We start from the raw sequence: 19198 nt of genomic DNA on the forward strand, positions 1-19198 counted from the left end.
GCCCATGAGGTCCTAATGCCCACGTCTGGGTGATCTTCGGGGGAATTTGGCAACCTAAAGTGTCAGGCAGGTCTGACAGCCTGCTGAGCCGGGGGTGCGTCTGCGCGGTAGCATCCAGTGAGCGCGTTAACACCGACTCCTCCTTCGGCAGCAGCACACCGCGGTGTTGGTGGGCGAGACAACGTCGCCAGGAATTGATTTTGTCCCTCTGCAGTTTACGTTCATTTGAGGCTTTCCTCGCCCCTATGGCTGCTGTCTGCAAGCACAACCTGCGCCATGGAACATGCCGTGTCTTTTCGGACAAAAATGAGTCTGCTGTTTAGATATTGCTGACTCGGGAGAGGCTATTCTGGAGGAAATAACATGTTTTTCAAATGAGTAGTCCCATCTAGGGCCTAGAGAGGGCTTGGCCGTAGCTTGCCACATCTGAGGATACAACCGAGCTGGCCCAAAAACAGCCTGGAGGAATGGGCCCATCCCCTGAGGTATGTTTGGCAGGGGGAGATTTGTTTAGAAACTATTTTATATCTATTCTATTGAGTTCCTTTGAGTTGCTAAAAAAGCCGATAATTCTTGTTTGCAGTCTAATGAAGAAGTGTCTTCTGACTTTGAGAGCCCTCTTTGGGGAGCTCATGGTAAAGCAGAGATCTGGGCAGATCCCCCTCAGGTCAGCTCACGCTCTCATCACACGCTATAGTGCTCTAATGCTCTGCTTTCCGAAAAGCCAGACAAAAGGATAAATATCCCATTTTTCCCTTGTACTGGAGCTCTGCTATACAATAGGACTGATTATTGTGATGAAGTAAATACTTTATGCCATGTTTATTTGCTTGGAGAATAGGATCAAAGTCGAGCATTGACATTTGTGTGCATAAGACCTTCTCGGCCGGCACAACCAGAATGGCACAAAATCCCAGTGGTGTTCAGGCAGCTTCTGCCACTTTCAGGGGAACAGGTGTGGGCAAGAGTGGAAAGTACTGCCTGCAGGAGCGTCATGGGGGACGTGTAGCCCTCTTCTTAGTGTGTCAACGTGCTAAAATAGGATTATATGCCTGCAAATTCAACCGTTTTCTTTTTTTCCCCTCTCTTTCATCTCTACCTCCCTCATCTTATTTCGATACCTGGAAGGTTTGTGTTTGTTTATCTCCGGCTTTCTTTAGGTTACAAATTCAGGAAACTTTTCAAGGCAAATCACATTGAAAAATGCAACTGGATTTAAAATAGTTAAGATGTATTCTTGCGTTGGCCCCAGCTGGCCTTGTGTCATCTCCAGGTGGACAGTCATGCTCCACAAGCATGGCTCTGATAGCTCGATTATGGTACTGAGGATATGGTATTACCTGCTGTTTGTGAACAAACCACCGGCATATTAGAAATAATCTTCAAAATGATCAGTTGAACTTCTGTCAATTCTTTTTCCTTTTGGTTGATCCGTAGTTGCTCAGAGCTGATGCTGTTGCTCTGTTTCGACTGTCCAGAGAGTAATCCATATTATGGGTGTCATTTTAGGAAAAAAACATTAGACTCTTTGGAAGAAACGAGAAAAATACTCAAGTCCTCAGAAACTGCTTTTGCCTGTTTTAAGAAGAGCTTTTGGAAGCGTCAGTAGCAACATTCTGGGTTCTTTTATTTATCCTATTTAATCTGCTAAGTAGACATAAGCACATGAGCTTGGATGATTAAGATGTTTTCTGTTGAGCTCATTGAAAAAATACAGGTTTTCAAAGAAGAGCAAATCAATGTTAAGTAAAAAATATATAGATTCTGAGCCAAAAACTCTTTAATTCTAATTTTAATATTCAGGAAGGGAATTAATTTTCAGTTCAGCCATTGAAAGCTGACTTTTGTGAAGTTTTTCAGCTGATGAAGAAAAATGTGTTGTTAAATGAGGGGTTTTTAATCTCTTAAGAGCTTTCTCCCCCTATCTTTGTAAAAAATATATATATATATATATTTGTTATATTCAAAATGTATTATCTTCATTCTAAAGTTTTGGTAACCCACAAAGTTTCCCAATACAGAAAAGCAGATTGTCCTTTCCTTTTTCTTTTATAGCACAGCTATTGTCTTTCTGCTATCTGTTGATCATCTCTGAGTATTCATCTTTTCAAATCCAATATTCACAGTGGGACCTTTCCATACGTGCTAGCTCTTCTCTTATTCATTGATTTCACCCTTACCAAATCAGGACACTATTATCATGCTTTCTCTAGTGAATGGTTGCATTTACATTTCTTTGTTCTATGGATGGAAATTAGTTTACAGCTAGTGTTAGAATGCAAATTTAGAACTGTGCTTATTAGACTTTAAATGGGAGATTTTTCTCCCTTCCTTCCTGTCCTTGGACTGCTCTGCGAAGCAGATTTTCCCAGACAGTGGGTGATTTGCTAATGTTTAACTTTCAGTCCCAAAGACTTTTTCATTTAATCCAGCTATGTCTCCATCAAGAGCAAGCTGAACTTCCAACAGTAACAGCTCATGAAAGAGAGGAACGAAATCTTGCCGCTGCAAGGCTTACCCAGGAGAGTGAGGTCTCGGGGCTCTCCATCTACCCAGAGAAAAGCAAGGACTGGTACAGCACATGCGGCGTGAGCCCAGGCTGCCCTTACATACGTCTTTTCCTTTAACCTCAAGCTGCAGAGAAACGCACGCAGCAGTGAGAAGTGCACAGTTTTGGGGGCCTTGGAGCCTTTTTAGTGCTCAGAGGGGCAATGACATTTCCTGCCCCTTGGGTTACTGCACCAGTAGAGTGAAACAGGGTGAGGTCCTGGTGCTTCACCACTATCGGCGGGGAGGGCTAAGATACTGAAGGAGAAGTGGTGCGGTGAGAGGGAGTTTAGGAAGGCTTTGGGGCATCTGGTGGCACTGACTGCATGGAAAGTAAGGAAATAGTTGAAGCTGGACTGTCCGAAGGCAGGATCTGCACAGGGTGGAGGTTGGGCTGGGAGAACTGCAGGTAGCAATGGACCAACCAGCGCTCTTAGGCCTTTCGCAGATGGTTGCAGATCAAATTGGGCGCCAAATTCTCCAGTAAAAAGAAACAGATGCCGAGAGAAACCACGTACATACCTTTAAAATACAATTAATTCAGTTATTTTTAACCTGATTTGCTAATGAAATTTTCTCCCACGGGTTGTGAGGATAGTGTGAAATTGTCATGTTGCAAGTGAAGTGGCTCCAAAGAGCAGAGGTTGCACAGACTTGCAGACCACCTTCTTTGCCTGTACTAGTCGTTTTTTATTTCTACAGCTGCTGAAGAGCTAAGCTACGGCGAGGAAGCAGAAGGTTGTGGGCACCTCTTGTTGTCAGAGGAAGGCCTCTGTTTAGACTTCAAAAATTGCATGCCAAGTGCTCCTTATCAGAGCTTCTGGGGTGACTGCTGCACTGCTGTCTTGCCGTGCGCATGGGTGGTTGCATGGGTGCATGGCTGTGTGCATGCTCCGCTTCACACGGTGCCCCGAGTTTCGCAGTCGCACAGGGGAAGGGGAGCGCTGGCTTCCTTTCCTACTCTCTGGGGTAAAGGAAAGAGGCAGTTTGGCAAAGAAACGTGTAAAATACACCTGGAAGCAATCCTACCGTCACTGGGAAAGGGCACCCCATGGCACTTACAGATCCCATCCACTGCCACCTTAAAATTGGAAGAAAAAAAAAAAGACAAAGTTGTATATGGTTGTCACATTCTTTTTGTTAAATTTTTTTCTTACTTTTTCCTAGACCCTGCCCGGTGGTTTTACGTGTATCAGAGAGGTAAAATTTAAACCAGTTTGACTACATTGGTCATATAATTTCTGTAGCAAAAGTTTTTCTTATTTATTTATTTTTTTAAAGACAGGAAGCAGGTTCCCCTGGCTGAGTTTATTCTCGTTTTCCATGCTGGCAACAAACAAAATAAAAGGCGGTTGAAAACTGCCCGGGTGCCAGGGTAAGCGTCCGGCGTGGGGAACGGCTGAGCCCCTCTAGCTGGGTGGCAGTAACGTGCTGGGGATGAAGGTCGTCCCTGCTCTCGCTCAACCTGCAAGTCTTTCTGGGCGCAATGCTTTATCGCGTGACGTGCTGAGGCAAGTACTTGGCCATTTAAGTACTCAAAATCGGTGGGAGTTTCTTGAAAATCATCAGGAGTGAAGCAGTTTCCTAACGCTTTTAGTGAGGCTTATTTGCCAGTGAAAGTTTCACCTCCCAACAGCTGCTTGGAGGAAAACGCTTGTCCCAAAAGAACATTTTCTGCAGCCTCCGGTGGAAATGCAGCCAAGCACCCAGCCAGCTCTCAGTAGATTTCCAGCCCCTTCGACAGCAAACCAAACAAAGTTCCTCTTATACCCACTGCTACAGAAAGGTGGGGATATGCAAGGCAAGCAAAGAAGAAACTACTGTCCCAAGTAAGGTCCACTGCAGTGGTATCTCTTACCTTGGGAGTGGCCAATATAATGCTATTTCTAATAATTGGTAGCATTAATACAGTGTCTGCAAAATCATTGAAAGTCATGTTTGCCATTGCAGGAAAAGGACTGCTCAAATTATTCTAGCTAGTGCTAGCCTTGTGCCAGAGATGTTTTGGAGGTACCCATGGCCTCGGACTGCTCCGGCACCTCTTTCCTGACAGCTGACCCCGTGCTAGCTTCCCCACGCTCAACAGTGAAATCAATTAAAGGAGTAAAGAGGTGGAAGAAATACTTGTACATAACTGTTTGCACAGATGTTTGCAAGGATTAGCCAAGAAAATCTTAAAATTCGACTGCTTTTAATCTCAGAATTTTGTTCAACATCAGGTTTTCATGCAGCTTTTCTCCACGGCTGGTGCCGCTCTAGGCTTGCGCAGGCCTAACACCCTTGTTAAGCGCGGCTGCTTGTGTAATTAATTTGGCGTGGGTGAGGTAGTGGGGAAAACGGAGCTGAAAGAGTCAAAGGATAATTTCAAGAAAAGGGAGTGGATGTGCAGAGACATCAATTCCTTTTTGTTTCTCTGTCGGCTGGAGAGTCCCTTTGGTGTGGAAATTGATCTCTTCAGCAGGCAATAATAATAATAATTTATTAATAAAGGGTTGTTCAAGTTTAATTAAATGTGTTTAATATTTGATATTTCAGTACCCCTTTTTTTATTAACGTTTGCCATGAGCGGATTTTGCTTAACCCTTTTTCAGGCTTCATAGAGGTGCAAATATGTTTCTATCTGAGCTGCCTTTCTGGGAATACTGGTGGGAACAAGCCCACAGTTTCCTCATTACCTGCCGTGCTAGGCTTGTTGGTTTGGTAGTGTTTGCAGGATTAGGCTGTGTAAAGGCTAAGGCTAGTTTTTGTCTTGGCGACAACACATAAAAGCGCACAGAAATCTTGCTAATGGGCGACTCTCTTGATCTAAAAGGGACTGTTTGGGTTAGTGGAGTTGTACTTTCTATCAGCCTTTCCCCCAGGGATCTCGAACCACAGACCTCAAACGACTTTGCAGAAGTGCATGTCCTCCTGTTTATGCCAACGGCGGAAAAACTAAAGACAGGGTCCAGGGTTTGCATCCGTAAGGCAGCGGGAAATGCAGCTCTTCCCTAACTCCCATTCCCACAGCTTTCTGCCGTAACAAACGTTTATGGACTCAGGCCCGTACTTATTTCTCTTTATGAAACTTTCGAAAATTTGCAATTTGTTTCCCACCAGCAAGGTCTATCTCCTGCGAGATCTGGCCAAGCAAGTATTCTGCTTGGAGATTAATTTTGAGGGTGTCGTAGATAAACTAGAGTTAATTTTTTCTTCAGGTCCTTACTCCTAAAATATAGCTAATGTTTTTTTAATAAAAATAAGATGCAGCCTAATAATTCTTGCACATAATTTAATCCCCTTCTGCTGTACTTGTAAAATTACCCATTTCATCTAACAGTTGTCAGTTTTACAATTAACATTGGGCACGTTAGTCATATTTTACTTCTTGATTTTTTTTCTTTAACAAAAAGTGTATTTATTATAAGCAAAATGTTTTTTAAAACCCTCCCCTGTTAATTGTGCGGCGTGGTGGGACAATGCTTCATCTCACAGCTTTCAGAAGCAGGGGACGGGGGGGCGTTTGCATTTTTATTAACTCATTTCTTACGCCCTCCTGTTAAACAGTATTTTGGGCCTGAGATTGTCCTTGGCCAGCCCTAATAATACGATGAAGCATCTCCATTGCTAGTCTATAAGGCACGTGGGTTCAGAGCGCTGGAAATGCTGGGTGTTTTTTCGGGTGGGCACCGTGGGGAAGGGGTTTGGTGGCTCTTAAGCCTCACAAGAAGTTAATAGGTCTGGCCCAGCAAGGAGAACCTCAGCTTTTGGGTAAGACTGTGTATTTAACAGTATGGAAATATGGTGACGGCACCATCTGTGATGGATTTCTTCTCTTAGCTTATGAAGAAAGGACTGTTGGATCTGTAGAATATGGATTAGGCATTTTTCTATGGAATTACGGAGGTAAAGCAGGTACTAGAAGATTGGCTCTCAGCAGAGGCTTTGAGAAGCGCTTTGCCCATGCGTCGCCAGCGGCGCGTTGTCTGTCCCCTGCCGCTAGTGCTGGCTGACGGCTGGATGGGTCCGCAGTGGATGTTGGGCGTCCAGTAACTCGGCGTTAGGCTGGGCGTCCGTTTGGGTAGCTAACTCGTGGCTGTGCATTATGTTACCCATGTATTTTTAAGACGAATTGATAATATCTTTGTGCATAACGTGGCAGAAAAATGTGTCCATGTTCCAATAGAACGGAAAGATTTGGAGAAGTGAAATATTGGAGCAGGTCGTTTGTCTTTAAAATCAATCAAATTACTGTCTTCAACATGGGCGGGAGAAGGAGCGAGTCCCTCTGCCCAGCTCCGTGGTGGACAGCAGCATTCAGCGGTGGCTGAAAAGCTGTTTTTCCCCCTGATGAAACAACTTTGTCCATAGGTGTGTAGCCTGTACAAGCCAGCTTTTACATGAATAGTCTTAAATTACTCTGTTTTATCACTGGGGGGAATATAAATTCTTTTCAGCGTTGTTTACTACACTGGAACAGAAGACTGTTTGCAAGCAGTCTGAGTATGAAAATCTTCAAGTTGTAAAGGTAACAAAAGATAAAATTAGAACAAATATGAAAGGATGTATAAATCAAGCCTTGTCAAGTAATTTCCAAAGTGTGCGTTCAGTTAAAATATTGATCTGTTCCAATGAAAATTCATTCTCTGCTCTCAAGCAAGCAGCAGAGAAATGAAATACAATATCTTTCATTAGCAGCAATCCATAAAATATGCATATGCATACAACTGTGTTAGGCTTATTATTCTTTGTACAGTGAAGCCACTATTTATTTTGTTTGATATACAAAATATGCATATCCTGTGGGCTAAGCAAACAGAGATGATCTTTTGCACAAAAATGTAAAATTAATAATTATTACAACCTGGACGGACTTTGGAATAAGATCATCAGAGCTGCTTCTACCAGCCCCAAGAGTTCATACCCTGTTGACAAAGCAGCTATAAAAATGTGGCCAGAGGCAAATTCCGAGCTGGGGAGGGGTGTTTGCCATTCCTCCGTTTGTGAGCAGATGGCAAGAAAAACAGCCGAGCAAGGCACGAGCCTGTTCAGCACCTGCCAAAAGGCCCAGGGGATCAGCAGCCTCGGACAGAACTGCCACTGTCCGGTGTGGAGGTGACCAAGCCACAAGCGGTTTCAACAAGTGTTGGAGCCAAAAATAAAAAAATCAAGTATCATTTATCAGTGCATGCAAGCAGGAGAAACCTCCTGCTTTAGTTACTGAGCGTATCTAATCGGTAAGCACAGATAATCCAACAGAGTCCTGTTTTGAGATCCGTAATGATAAATCTGGACGTACTTGCAAAGGTGCAGGGCTTGCTAAGCCAGCGGCGCAGCATGCAGACCCTGAGCTCGGCGTCTCCGCACGCCAGCGCATAGCTTAGTCCTAGTGCAAATTAGCTGCTGCAAGCACAGGCTGTATTTGATGGCTGCAGTTGCTGGTCGCACCATGTCACCTGAGCCATGGACATGACCCTCTGCATCCCTTGCATCGTCTCCGAGCAAACCTTACCTCTGTTCATGTGGCTGCAAACTGAAGGAGGAGAAGACTACTACTTTAAACCAGTAGTGTGCCCATTTCCCAGATCTGAATCTCTTGGGGAGAGGTAGGCTTTAAACTAGACAAAAACTAGAGAGAGCATGATATTAGATATCTTAAGACCATGCTTTCCTAGTAAAAATTTGAACATGTGCTTGTATCCGTGTGTGTGTGTTTTTTATTTTTTTTTATATATATATATATATATATATATATGTATGTATGTATATATATATATGCACTTTTATTTTCACTCACCACTATAAAGTGAGCTTCCATTTAAGAAAACATGCAGTGTTTATAGGTGCAAGAGCTAATATTGCATGCAGAGACAGCCTTAAGAGTCTGAGCCAGTGTGATGTGATGTGCAAATGTGAATAAGAAGAAATAAGATACGCATGAAAAAAGTCAACGTTAGACGAGGAAGCAGCAATCTCTTTTTGTGGCATTGAGGCTACTGTGGCTAATTCAGAGTGTGTCAGAGAATGGAAGCAAAGGTTTAAAAGAGGTGACTTAAGAGAAGACAGTGAAAGGAAACAAACAATGATGAAGAAATCTATAGGGGGAAGAAGACATGACATTGTAAATGATAGTCGTGCATCGCAGACCTCGTCCTTAGGTACCCACGTACAGGTCTTGCTCTCGTGGGACTGTGCTATGCCCATTGCAGGCTTTTGCTGGAAAGGGGAAAGGGATGAAAAGAGATGTTGCTGAAGGAAAAACTTTGAATATTGGATGGCAACTGAGAAAACTTTAAATGTAAATATGTGATGGACATAAGGGAGGGAATGTTTGAACGGCGAGGCCTATTAATGTGAAATAGTCCTAAAATAACAGTTTTCTCTTTTAAAGCAGACAAAAGCGATCATGAAACGTGATGGAAAGTAGCCCTTTGTTGGGAAGCGATAGATGAAATGAGCTAGTAAGTCTTCCTCGTGTTTGTTTTCCGCAGTGAGGCTCCGAGAAGTGCCTGGGACTGGCGTGTCGCGCCGGGGGCACCGGGACCGTGCCGCTGCTCACGCCGGGGGCCCGGGAACGCGCCCGGGTGCCCTCCGGCCCATCCCGCTCCGGAAGTGGTTACGCTCTGAAAGCGTGGGGAAATCCGCATTTTCAGAGTGTGCTGCTTTGAAAAGTTTTGATCTAGTTTTGGTTTGAGCGCCCTCTTGGCCAGATCTAAAGCTTCAGAAGTTTTTGTTAAGTTTCAATGCTGTTGCTGATGGGAAAGGAAGCGGAAGCAGAGCGAAGGGGTTAACTCGCCGGGAACCATCCGCGGCAGAGAGATAACGCTGGTTCTGGAACAGAGAATGGAAGGGAAAAACAGAGCGTTCTTTTGAAAGGGATGAGTTTTTCCTAATTTCCATTCTGCAGTCTGCTATAAAGGAAAGAGGTACATTTCTCAGCATGGGGAATGGAAGGGAATCTACAACAATCTGGTTTATTTTAAACATGAAAAATGTTAAATCTGCCCTGTGGGACCAAAGCTCGTGAACCGTCTGTTGGAAAAGCCAATCCTTGCAGGACAAGCTGAAGAAGATGAATTGCGCCCTTTTGAAATAATGATTCACCGGATGAGGCAGCATTATCAAAAGGCACTATATCATTATTAAATTACAGTGTTTCACCAAGTAATGATTTATTCAAGAATATTTAGAAAAAAATAATTCCAAGGCCCTACCTTTGCATCTGTTCATATAAAGGACATCTGGATTAGCAAAAGATATGCAACTCTTGAGCTGAGGTTCTGTAGTTGTTTCAAACTACCAGGGAGTTTTACAACACCTGGCATGATCATGTGCAAACTGTTCCTTGTGCTGGGGGCCGGCAGGGAAACACGGGGGAAGGAGTTTGGATTTGTGTGCTTTTTGTAAGAGTTTCGGGTGACTTGTGGTTAACCAAAGGTAAACCGAAAGGGGCTGCTTATACGACGTAGGGATTCGTGACGAGTCTCCCTAACCTGGCTGCCTTGTAAACTGATTTCCTCCCTCCTTGTTTCCACCACTCATTCTCCTCCCCTCTTTTTAAGGAGTTTCTTCCCCACTTTGTTTCTCTTTCTGCAGCCTTTTCTGCATTCCTTCATGTTGTGACATTTGTACTCTTTCAAAGAAAGCACCTTTTTTCCCTTACTTCACGTTACCTGTTCTTTTTCCTCTAGCAGACATCCTTTTCCATCCCCTTCCTTCTAACAGGATCTGTAATTTCCAGCCTCTCCTTGCTCCCTTCGGGTGGTGAAGAAGGTGCCTCCTTCAGGTCTCTTCCTGCCATTTGCCAATTTTCAGCTGCTTTTCTACATCATAAATGAGTGTTGATACTCTCATTCTATCCAATGCTGTTACAAAGTCCCTCACCTTTATTCCCTTACACTTTCCATAACCCTTACGCCTCCTAAAAGGCATTTCTCCTGACAGATATATATTTTTCTATTCTGGTATATGTCTTAAAATTCTCAAAAGCTGATCCCCATAAATCTCCATGAACTGCCTTTGGAGTCATATGTAGTTTCCCTAACTTTAACCTTTCCATTGCCATGGGAAAGCATTTTTGAAACCACAGTGATGAACAGCTTGAAAGCGTTTGTGCTGAACATGCCGGTACGACTGCGGTGTGTCTAACGCTCTGGGAACCAGGCTGGGATGCGGCTGTCTAAGATGCCACAAGTCATCAAACTAGTGTTTCCTAATAGAAGCATGCAAAGATGCTTCTTGTGAATTGGACAAGCACGAGGAGGAGGTTCTCTCTATCTCGCTCTTTTTTCTTTTTTTTTTTTTTTTTCTTTTTTCCCTTCCCCTTTCTGATCAACGAGAAGGAAGGAATTTCTGTCTCGTTGTGTATATCTTTAAAAAATAATTCTTGGAAGGAGAGCCTTTGGTTTTTATCTTCATTCAGTCGTGCTATTTCTACTCTGGATTTTCAGAGCTGCACAAAGTAACTGATCTCCACTTCTCCGCTTTGGTGTTGCCTGATGGCAGAGTGTTAAATTTAACTACTGAAAGTACTGAAATATAGTATTGCTACAAACCCAAATTCCGTTGCCAACCTATTTGAATCTTATGTATTTCATTCATATTTAGGCTATGGTCTATCTGTATGCTCTGACCTCTTTGACTAGAGTTAAGCTGTTATTCCAAGAGTGAGTACAGGTTAAGAGAGTAAGCTGAAGTGAGCTTACCTTTTTTGCCCAGCCTCCCAAAGCTTTTAATGGGAAAAGGCATGGAAGGGCATAATTAAATGCATTGAACTGCCCAATGCCCTGCAAGGGACCTTGAGCACAATATTTAGGCCTGGATTTTCAGTGCTCAAGGCCCACAGATGCTGCCCTGTGAGACCCCCAAACACAGAGGATAGGAGGGTAGACCATGACATGTCTCAAGTATTTTTCTTCCTTGTGGGAGAGCTATCTCTTGAATAAAATACACATTTTACTGCTTATCTACTTCCCTAAAAAGCCCATACAAACACAGGTTGGATTCATTCCAGATTCAGCAACTTTGGGCGTCATTTGAATTTCTCCTAGGATGAAGGTGACCCTTAGCGTCTCCATAGCAAGCTCTTTGGTTACCGTACAGAAGAGTTTCTGTCACTGTTTGCCCTCAGTGTCATGCAGTTGTCTAATATGCTTAAGCGTGGTCTGCTCTCTCACTTATGTTTGCGCACCCTTCTTTAAAGCTAGTACTTTGAAAGGCCTATTCCTCCACGCTGGTTCAGTGTTTAGATGAGAAATACCTGGTGTTGCCTTCTGGAGCACCGTACCTGCTGCCTGCCCTTCTGTTCGTACCAGCAGCTTCTGCTCCGCGGGTAGAGCGCTAACGGGCAGCCCCGCGGGGTACCAAGTGGGAGACGCTGCTCTACTCGTCTGGCTTTTACTTTGCTTTCAAGGGGTTAAAGCCATAATGCTGATCAGTTCCGTCATGGATTTTTTTCTCTATTGCTCTTGAAATCTGATTTGTACTATCCATCATATTAACAGAGCCAAGGTAACAAGCTAAATAAATATTTTTGTATCTTCTCTTTCAGATAAAATTGAAGATGAACTAGAAATGACTACAGTGTGCCATAGACCCGAAGGACTGGAACAGCTTGAAGCACAGACAAATTTCACTAAAAGAGAACTCCAGGTGCTTTACAGAGGATTCAAAAATGTAAGAACACTACTGCAGTGAAGCGACTAGCGCGGATGTCCCCACCAGCCTCCCCTGCCTAGATGAGAGCTGCTCAGCTGCATTTCATATCGCTCCCCCGCTAAACATTAGGAGCGAGGGGAGTTTGTGCTAGCTTGCCTCCTACCACAACAAAATGAGCTCCAGCCTCCCTCTCCATCTAATATTTATGACACCATAATCTGCCTAAAACTGGATTTGGATGGATGTTCAGCACATAGTATTCTCATCAAATATGCTCCCTTAATGTCAGCAAATACACTGCAATTTCCTCAACTGTACCTGTAGTTCAAGACGATAACCTGATTTTATTTATTTATTTATTTATTTATTTATCTTGCTCTCAGTTTGTCATATTCAAATACGAACTGTGCTGTTTGCTTGTGATTAGCTGCCCAGGATGTGGGTTTTTCCCCCCCCCCCCTTTCTGTAGCTGGAGAAGTCTTGCTCTTGTAGGAGGTTGCTAGAGCACGTTAGAAACATGAAACCCAGCATGAGCAGGGAGCAAGGCTGGAGCGGCAGAAGCCAAGAAGAAATCAGAAGTAAAGGGGTATCAGGACTGAGGAGGCGGGAGAGAGACTCCAGCCATGGGTGAGAGCAGGGAAGGGCCAGTCGGCGTGACTGCAGGCTGAGGACAGCACCGGGCTGCTCTTCACGAGCCTCCGCTCCAGCCAAGCGGGTCCCTGGCAGTGTCTCTGCAGCTCCCTGAGCCTCCGCTTCTAGATCACCTGCTGCTGCCTCTTGGGGAGTCATCATAAATAAATAGAAACAGATAGGGAGTGTTAAGGCTACACAGAGCAGATGTTTTATGGACACAGAAGAATGAATACTCATTACATGGTTGCCTGAGGGTCTGGATTTAGTGACCCAGGTGGTTTGTGCCAGCTGATGTTTTTATGATGATTAATAGATCAGTACTGAGCTAGCCCAATAAACACAATGTGGTTTTTAAGCTGTCTTGCAGGACAGCCCCAACATTTCAGCACTTCCAGATACCATCACAATGAAATGCTGAGATTTCTTTGAAAGAGCAAGTCAAGTGTATTGGGCAAAGCACCGCCAAAAGAAAGCTGAGCTTTGTTTCATGAGCACAAAATATAGTCAGTGTAGAGGAAAACCTGTTGGATGTTGAGAAGGGCCTTTCTAGGTGACAGGTTCTTGCATTTGATTGAATCATGGCTCCAGTATATGCTTGGCATCCCTGAGGAGTCCAGCAGTCTGATCCTTTCTTTCCCTGCTTGGCTAAGCGGACCGAGGCACAGCCCAGCTTTTGGGATTCTTCCGTTCGGTGCGTGTGTTGTGCTCGTGTGGCCTTTGTTGGCCATAGGAGGTCATTTCATCTGTGAAGTTTGCTGACTGCTAAAGACTGATACTCTGAAATAGGTTTATGCTTTGGGCAGTCAGAGCAAGGAAATGAACGGCTTTTAAGATCGAGCTCAGTAGGTTTATGTAAGGTATTACATGATATGAGTGTCTGCAATGGGAGACTGACCTTGATGAGGTTTTAGCAGCTGTATTTTGCTGGAGTCTCTGAAATGCTCTCTGTAGCAGGCTGCGTTTGGTGGGAATGTGCACGGGAGCACTGCCCCTTGCTGAGAGGAGGAACCGGCTACGCCAGCAGCTGTGGCGCGGAACGGAGGCAGCTTCAGGCTTCTCCTTGCGCTTCAGTCGCTGGCTCTGACGTCTACCCCTTGCCCCTCCTGGTTTTGCTATCGCTTTGCATTACCTCCCAGGGCAAGAATAATGATAGGCAACCTCGCTTAACTTGCGGCCTGAACCCTTTCCTAAGACCTCACTGTAGGTCTTGGGATTAATTTATGGTGCTGTCAAGGTCTCGTTTTATGTCAGATTGTTAGGACGAAACAGTATGTTCTTCTTCAGCTGCTATGCACACAGTATGTATAAGGCTTTAATATTTGAGGCTTAAATTGAAACGAAAGGGCAGCTCCGGCATTCGTAGCCTGTAAGCGGTGGTCTCAATGGGATGAGTAATTAGGCGCAGCAGGCAGGCTGACTCAGCTGTTGCCACACTTGCTTTTGTATCGAGCCGTCTGCTTTTGGGCACGATGTTGCAGTGCCATCTGGAGATTCAAAACCCCACGGGAACAGAGTCATTTTTCCTCTCGCTGGCTCGTACTTACTGCCCGCTCTCAAATGATTGCGCGGGTTCTGCTTAATTACCAGGCAACCCCCAGATTATTACACGGGACGCTTGGTGCGGCGGTAACGAGGCGCCGCTCGTCCCGGGCGCCGTACGGGAGCTGGGATGCACCCAGGGCTCGGCTGCAGCATCTGCTGTGGCTGGCGCAGGGCCAGTTGAGCACGGGCTGGAGGAGCCTCCGAGCGGCGCCCGGCTGGTGGTGGGTGCAAGGTGTGCTGGCACTCGGAGATGTTTGCACGCTCGAGCATGTACTCAGCTGGAGCAGCGTAAAGCAAGTGAGGGAGAGGCTGGTCTAAAGTTACTGGCAAAACAGATTGAGCTGGTCACAGCAAAAACTATCGGTTGCTCAAGCAGAAGCAAGTTCTAAAGATCTGTGATTTCTGGGAAGAAAAGTTAGTTATAGCTCTGGAGTTTTGGAGAAATTCAGAGCCTTTGATCAAGTTATCCTCATCATTCAAAGTTCCTGATAGACTTTTATGCTATCGGTTGGGTTTCCATAGCCAGTAAAGCTGCTCTGGCAAAGAACTGAAAGGCTGAAACCCTGTTTGCTAGCTTGTCTTTCTCTGAGTCAATAAAAATAAGTAGTGACCATTCACATTGCTCTGAGAGCCCAAATTCTGCAATGCAAAGCAATTCCCTCACTAAATCATGGCATTTTGGCTGGTTCACACGGGACTCCAAGCTGAGAGTAAGGGCTGCTGCAGGAAGGTGGCAGGAACATGTGGATGGGCACAGAGAGGAGGGTAAAGTCTCCCTCTTGGATGTCAGCCAGCACTTCAGCCATAATAAACCACAGCCTCATTTGCTTCCCAGTGTGTCACTGGTCAGGTCTCACGTTTCTGCACTGGACCACTGGAGGCTCCCACCAAATTCAGATCCGTTGCACTCTGGAGAAGCAGAGCCCACTAACCAAGCCGTTGTCCTTGCTGGCTGCCAAAACGTCCTCTCTCTGTCTTCAGCCTTTTTTACGGTTGTGAAATAGTGCTCTCCTCTAGCACCTTCTCCAGATGCCAGGACAAAAGGCTTCATTTATTTGCGCAGTTATCTCTGCCCCCAAGGTGCAGTCTGCATTATGCAGAAGAGGCTGTTTTGCACCTTAAGTTAGCTGGCTGTCAGACTGGCAGCCAGATTAAACTCAAGGCTTTTGGCCTGATTACTATGGCTGTGGTTCTGTAGAAGCAAGATAACGGCGACTGCAAAAACCAGCAGAGCTTCTGGTGGATTTTGCCTTGGTTTAGCTTAACAAAATGTGACGCTTACTGTTTATAAATACATCAGAAGAGAACAGTTTGAGCTAAAAGGCAGTATTGGCACAGGAACAAAATGGCCATGAACAAAAACATAGGCTGGAATTAGAGGTTTCTACCCCGCAGAGGAGCGAAGTTTGGGGAACGGTTTTGGAACGGAGGGGAGGAGAGTGAGAAACTAGCCATTTTTAACATGAAATTTGATAAATTGATGACTAATGGAATGACTAACAATGACAGAGGTTTGAGCCCAGTAATCCAACGCGTGTGTTTTAGACCATGTTTCTAAGCGCATATTTTCTTTGGAGTTCATTGCAAGGATTTAAAAGAATTGGGATTCTTATGGGGCTTTTTGCCCATTTCCAGGGCCCCTGTGCTGTTAGGGGAAACAGCTGTTGGCTGCAAAGGATCCTTCTCTAATGCTAAACGAGAAGTGCGACCCCGCTTTGGTGTGACTGTTTTAGCGAATCTGGACTGCCAGGGGGTGAGGGAGTGTAGGATGTGAAGTAATCATCTGCAGCAGAGCAGGCTTTGGGAGACTAAAACAGCGCGCGCGAGGTGGGGGTGTTCTGATGTTTTTGCAATCCCCAAAGATACCTGCGTGTCTGGGGGAACCCAGGAAGGGCTGCAGCGTGTGCGGTGTATGTGGGTGCTTGGAGATTCGACTCCGGGTTGCAGAGCCACGCTGAGAGAGAATATACTGGAGCCCGGCTGTGCTCCGACCGCTTAGCGGATAGAAAATGCTTCCAATTTAGCAAAATGCGAGCCCCGAGGGCTCCTTTCCATGTGCTGGCCGACTTATATGGGACCAGTCGGATGGGCAGGTAGCTATACGTTTAGCCCCCACTTCAGTTCCACGGATAATCCCTGTTTGTGTGCATTGCGCTTCTTTAAAGTAATCAATAAAGCTGATTTCTATTCCAGCTGAAGAAAAGAAGAGCAAGCCCAATCTTTGTTTGCTTTTATGTGGATTCAGCTCCTTTGTGGTCTGGTATTTTAAAAGAAGCCCGAGAAGGTAGACTCATGTATGCGGCTTGTGTGGTCAATGCCAGTGCTCGATAGGTGGTTTTTGAAAACGAAGGGTTATTTGAGTGCTTGACAACAATTCCCCCCAAAAAGTTCACTTTTCGTGTTTGACGTTTAAAAAGAATTCGTAGGTTAAAGAAATGAATGCTGTTTACCTGAAATCTAACCCACAGCCTTATGGCTGTTAAGGACTTTCTTGCTGGTAACGCATTTGTGTTGAAGGAGTAAAGCTTTGCTGTCTTCGGTGGAATTTAACCTGACACTAAGCTTACCTGCTTAGAGAGATCTTTGGCGTCAGCTGTATTCAGTCATGCCATAGCCCTAATGAGGCCTCCTGAGCATTATTTGACTCTTATGAAACAAAATTGTGATCAATTAAGGGCAAATGAATTGGTACTAGCATATGTGTCTGAAAGCAATCCAGTTACAGCGAGCTAAACAGGGTGATCAATGTCAGCGCTGCCTTTCCCCAGCGCTCCTGCAGGCTTGATGCAAACTTTCCTTTGGCTTCCAGACGGAGCATCAGAAGCAATAAGGATCATGTGGAAATTCAGAAAATTTAATCGGGCACGATGGCCCAAACTGTTAGGGCACGACTGCCGTGCGAGGAGAGCGCAGCAGCAGCAGCAGTCCCTCCTCTGCGCCTGCCCTTCTCAGGCCTTTCCTTCAGTCTTACGATCACAAGGGTCCCTGGCGGTGGGCTGGGGCTCTTAACAACCTTGGGTTATTAGTATAGCATGGAGAGATCGGAGCAGCGCTACAATTGTGGAAAGCGTAGAGAAAATAATGATGCATTTATAAACTGTCTTTAAGCATGGGAAATGACGGTTGTCAGTGAGTTTAATAGTTGTATTTGTTAAGACGAGCAAAAGAAATACAGCTTCACGTAGTGTGGTCATCCAGTGGAACGATGCTGGAAAACATGGTTAGGAGCTGTGCTGTGCTTGGATTTTAAAAAGAATGGCCAACTTGCTGGGTTAAAACTCTGCTTTCCTTAACGCAGAAGAGAGCAATACGAACAGGATGGAGACTTCCCCCGGTAACTGTACGCTTAAGTTACTTTAAATGGCTTCTAGACTATTAGAAGTGGCAGAAACTCATGAAAAAGTAGTCATTTTTCTCGCAACAAAGAAGCCAGTAGGTGGCTGTTCTGTTAGGAGCTTTGGAGCATTTTGAGGCTTCTGGTCTAACTGGGAATTCTGCTGTAAAGTATGTTTAGAAAGAACTGTTAGTTTTCTGTATGAAAGAAGAACAAAGGTCTGGACCTGTGGGCACAGATATTAGATACTCCAGCTGGTCTTTTCATCCCCTTGCTGCGGACCAAGTCCTGAATACTGACACTGGAGGAGTGGCAAGGTTGATACCACAGGGGCAGGTTTGGCTGTTAGAGGACACTCAGACTGGAAGGACAGTTGTCAGGACATGAAGACGCTGGCTGAAGGATAATTTTAGGGCTTTTCAACCAACAAATTATCCTTTGTTTTGTTCAAACCTATCAAGTCATTGATGGTTTTTACCCAGATAGTGGGTAAAAGACATAGGGATTTCTTCTGGGTTGGAGGAAGGAACTCAGATCTAATTGCCCTTATTTCAATAGAGAACAGGTATTAACTTGCATGGTATTAACAAGTTGGTCGCTAGTGTCACCAGCAGTATCTCTTCCTTGCTCTCCTTCCGTGGCTTGGACAGGACAAAATGATTTGCTCTCATTTGTTCTGTCCGCTTCCCTGGTTCGTGAATTCACATCAGCATGCTGCCAGAGGTTTGTGGGGGCAGGGGGGAGTCTTTTTTCTGTTATAAACTTTTCATGGTGGAAGAATTTCTTGACAAAATCTTTTTTATTCTTAAAAGATATCTACAGAACTCACCAATAGATGTCATAGACTTGAGTCTTCTTCCAGCTTTTTGTGTCACCAATTCAAAGTTTCTAGACTTCAAGTTGGCTCATCCCAAATTCGGCAAACTGTAACGCTACTAGAAGATTTGTCTGTCTTTGGATCTATCCACGCCGCAGCGTGGGGTGTGACACACGGCGAGTGTACACATCTACGCTCGCTTCCGTCTGCCAGCACGCGAGCGGCGATGGCAGCGGAGGCTTCTGCGCTAGCTTACAAACCTCCCCGGGACCTTGACCCGCGCTCCAAAGGCTGCTCTTTATTGAAGTCTGGACCCAGCACAGAATTACTGGGAGATGATGGGCATTTCCATCCCCGGTAACATCGCCTGATGTAGCAGGCATGCTCCAGCTCGCGTGGTGTGGTAGTCGTGTGTTTGAATGCGAGGGCTGTGCAGCTCTGTGCTCCTTCCAGCTCATTTCTCTCCATCAGCACTAAGCATAAATTGTGATTTGCTTCAGAAAAGAAAGGATTGTTAACCAGGCTGGTTGGTTAAGAGTGTAAAGATCTGTGTGATTGAATTCAGGCACGCTTTATTGAGTCGCAAGATGGATGAGTCCTTAAACAAACGTCTTTTAAGCAGTTGTAATGGCCCGAAACAGGCTTTGGAGCCCAGAGTCCAATAGCAGGAAAGGGGAAGGTGTGTTTTT

The 19198-nt window shown here is 45.0% G+C and overlaps 1 protein-coding gene across 1 annotated transcript in view; it reads left to right on the forward strand.

Moving 5' to 3' along the window:
• Positions 1-19198, forward strand: part of KCNIP1 (potassium voltage-gated channel interacting protein 1) — a 60358-nt gene that overhangs the window by 26678 nt on the left and 14482 nt on the right. The window contains exon 2 of the mRNA XM_067304844.1: positions 12077-12201. Within this exon, the coding sequence (XP_067160945.1) occupies positions 12077-12201 (125 nt within the window). The remainder of the gene's footprint in view (positions 1-12076; positions 12202-19198) is intronic.

Source organism: Apteryx mantelli, chromosome 14, assembly GCF_036417845.1.
Source record: "Apteryx mantelli isolate bAptMan1 chromosome 14, bAptMan1.hap1, whole genome shotgun sequence".
In the NCBI taxonomy this organism is placed as follows: domain Eukaryota; kingdom Metazoa; phylum Chordata; class Aves; order Apterygiformes; family Apterygidae; genus Apteryx; species Apteryx mantelli.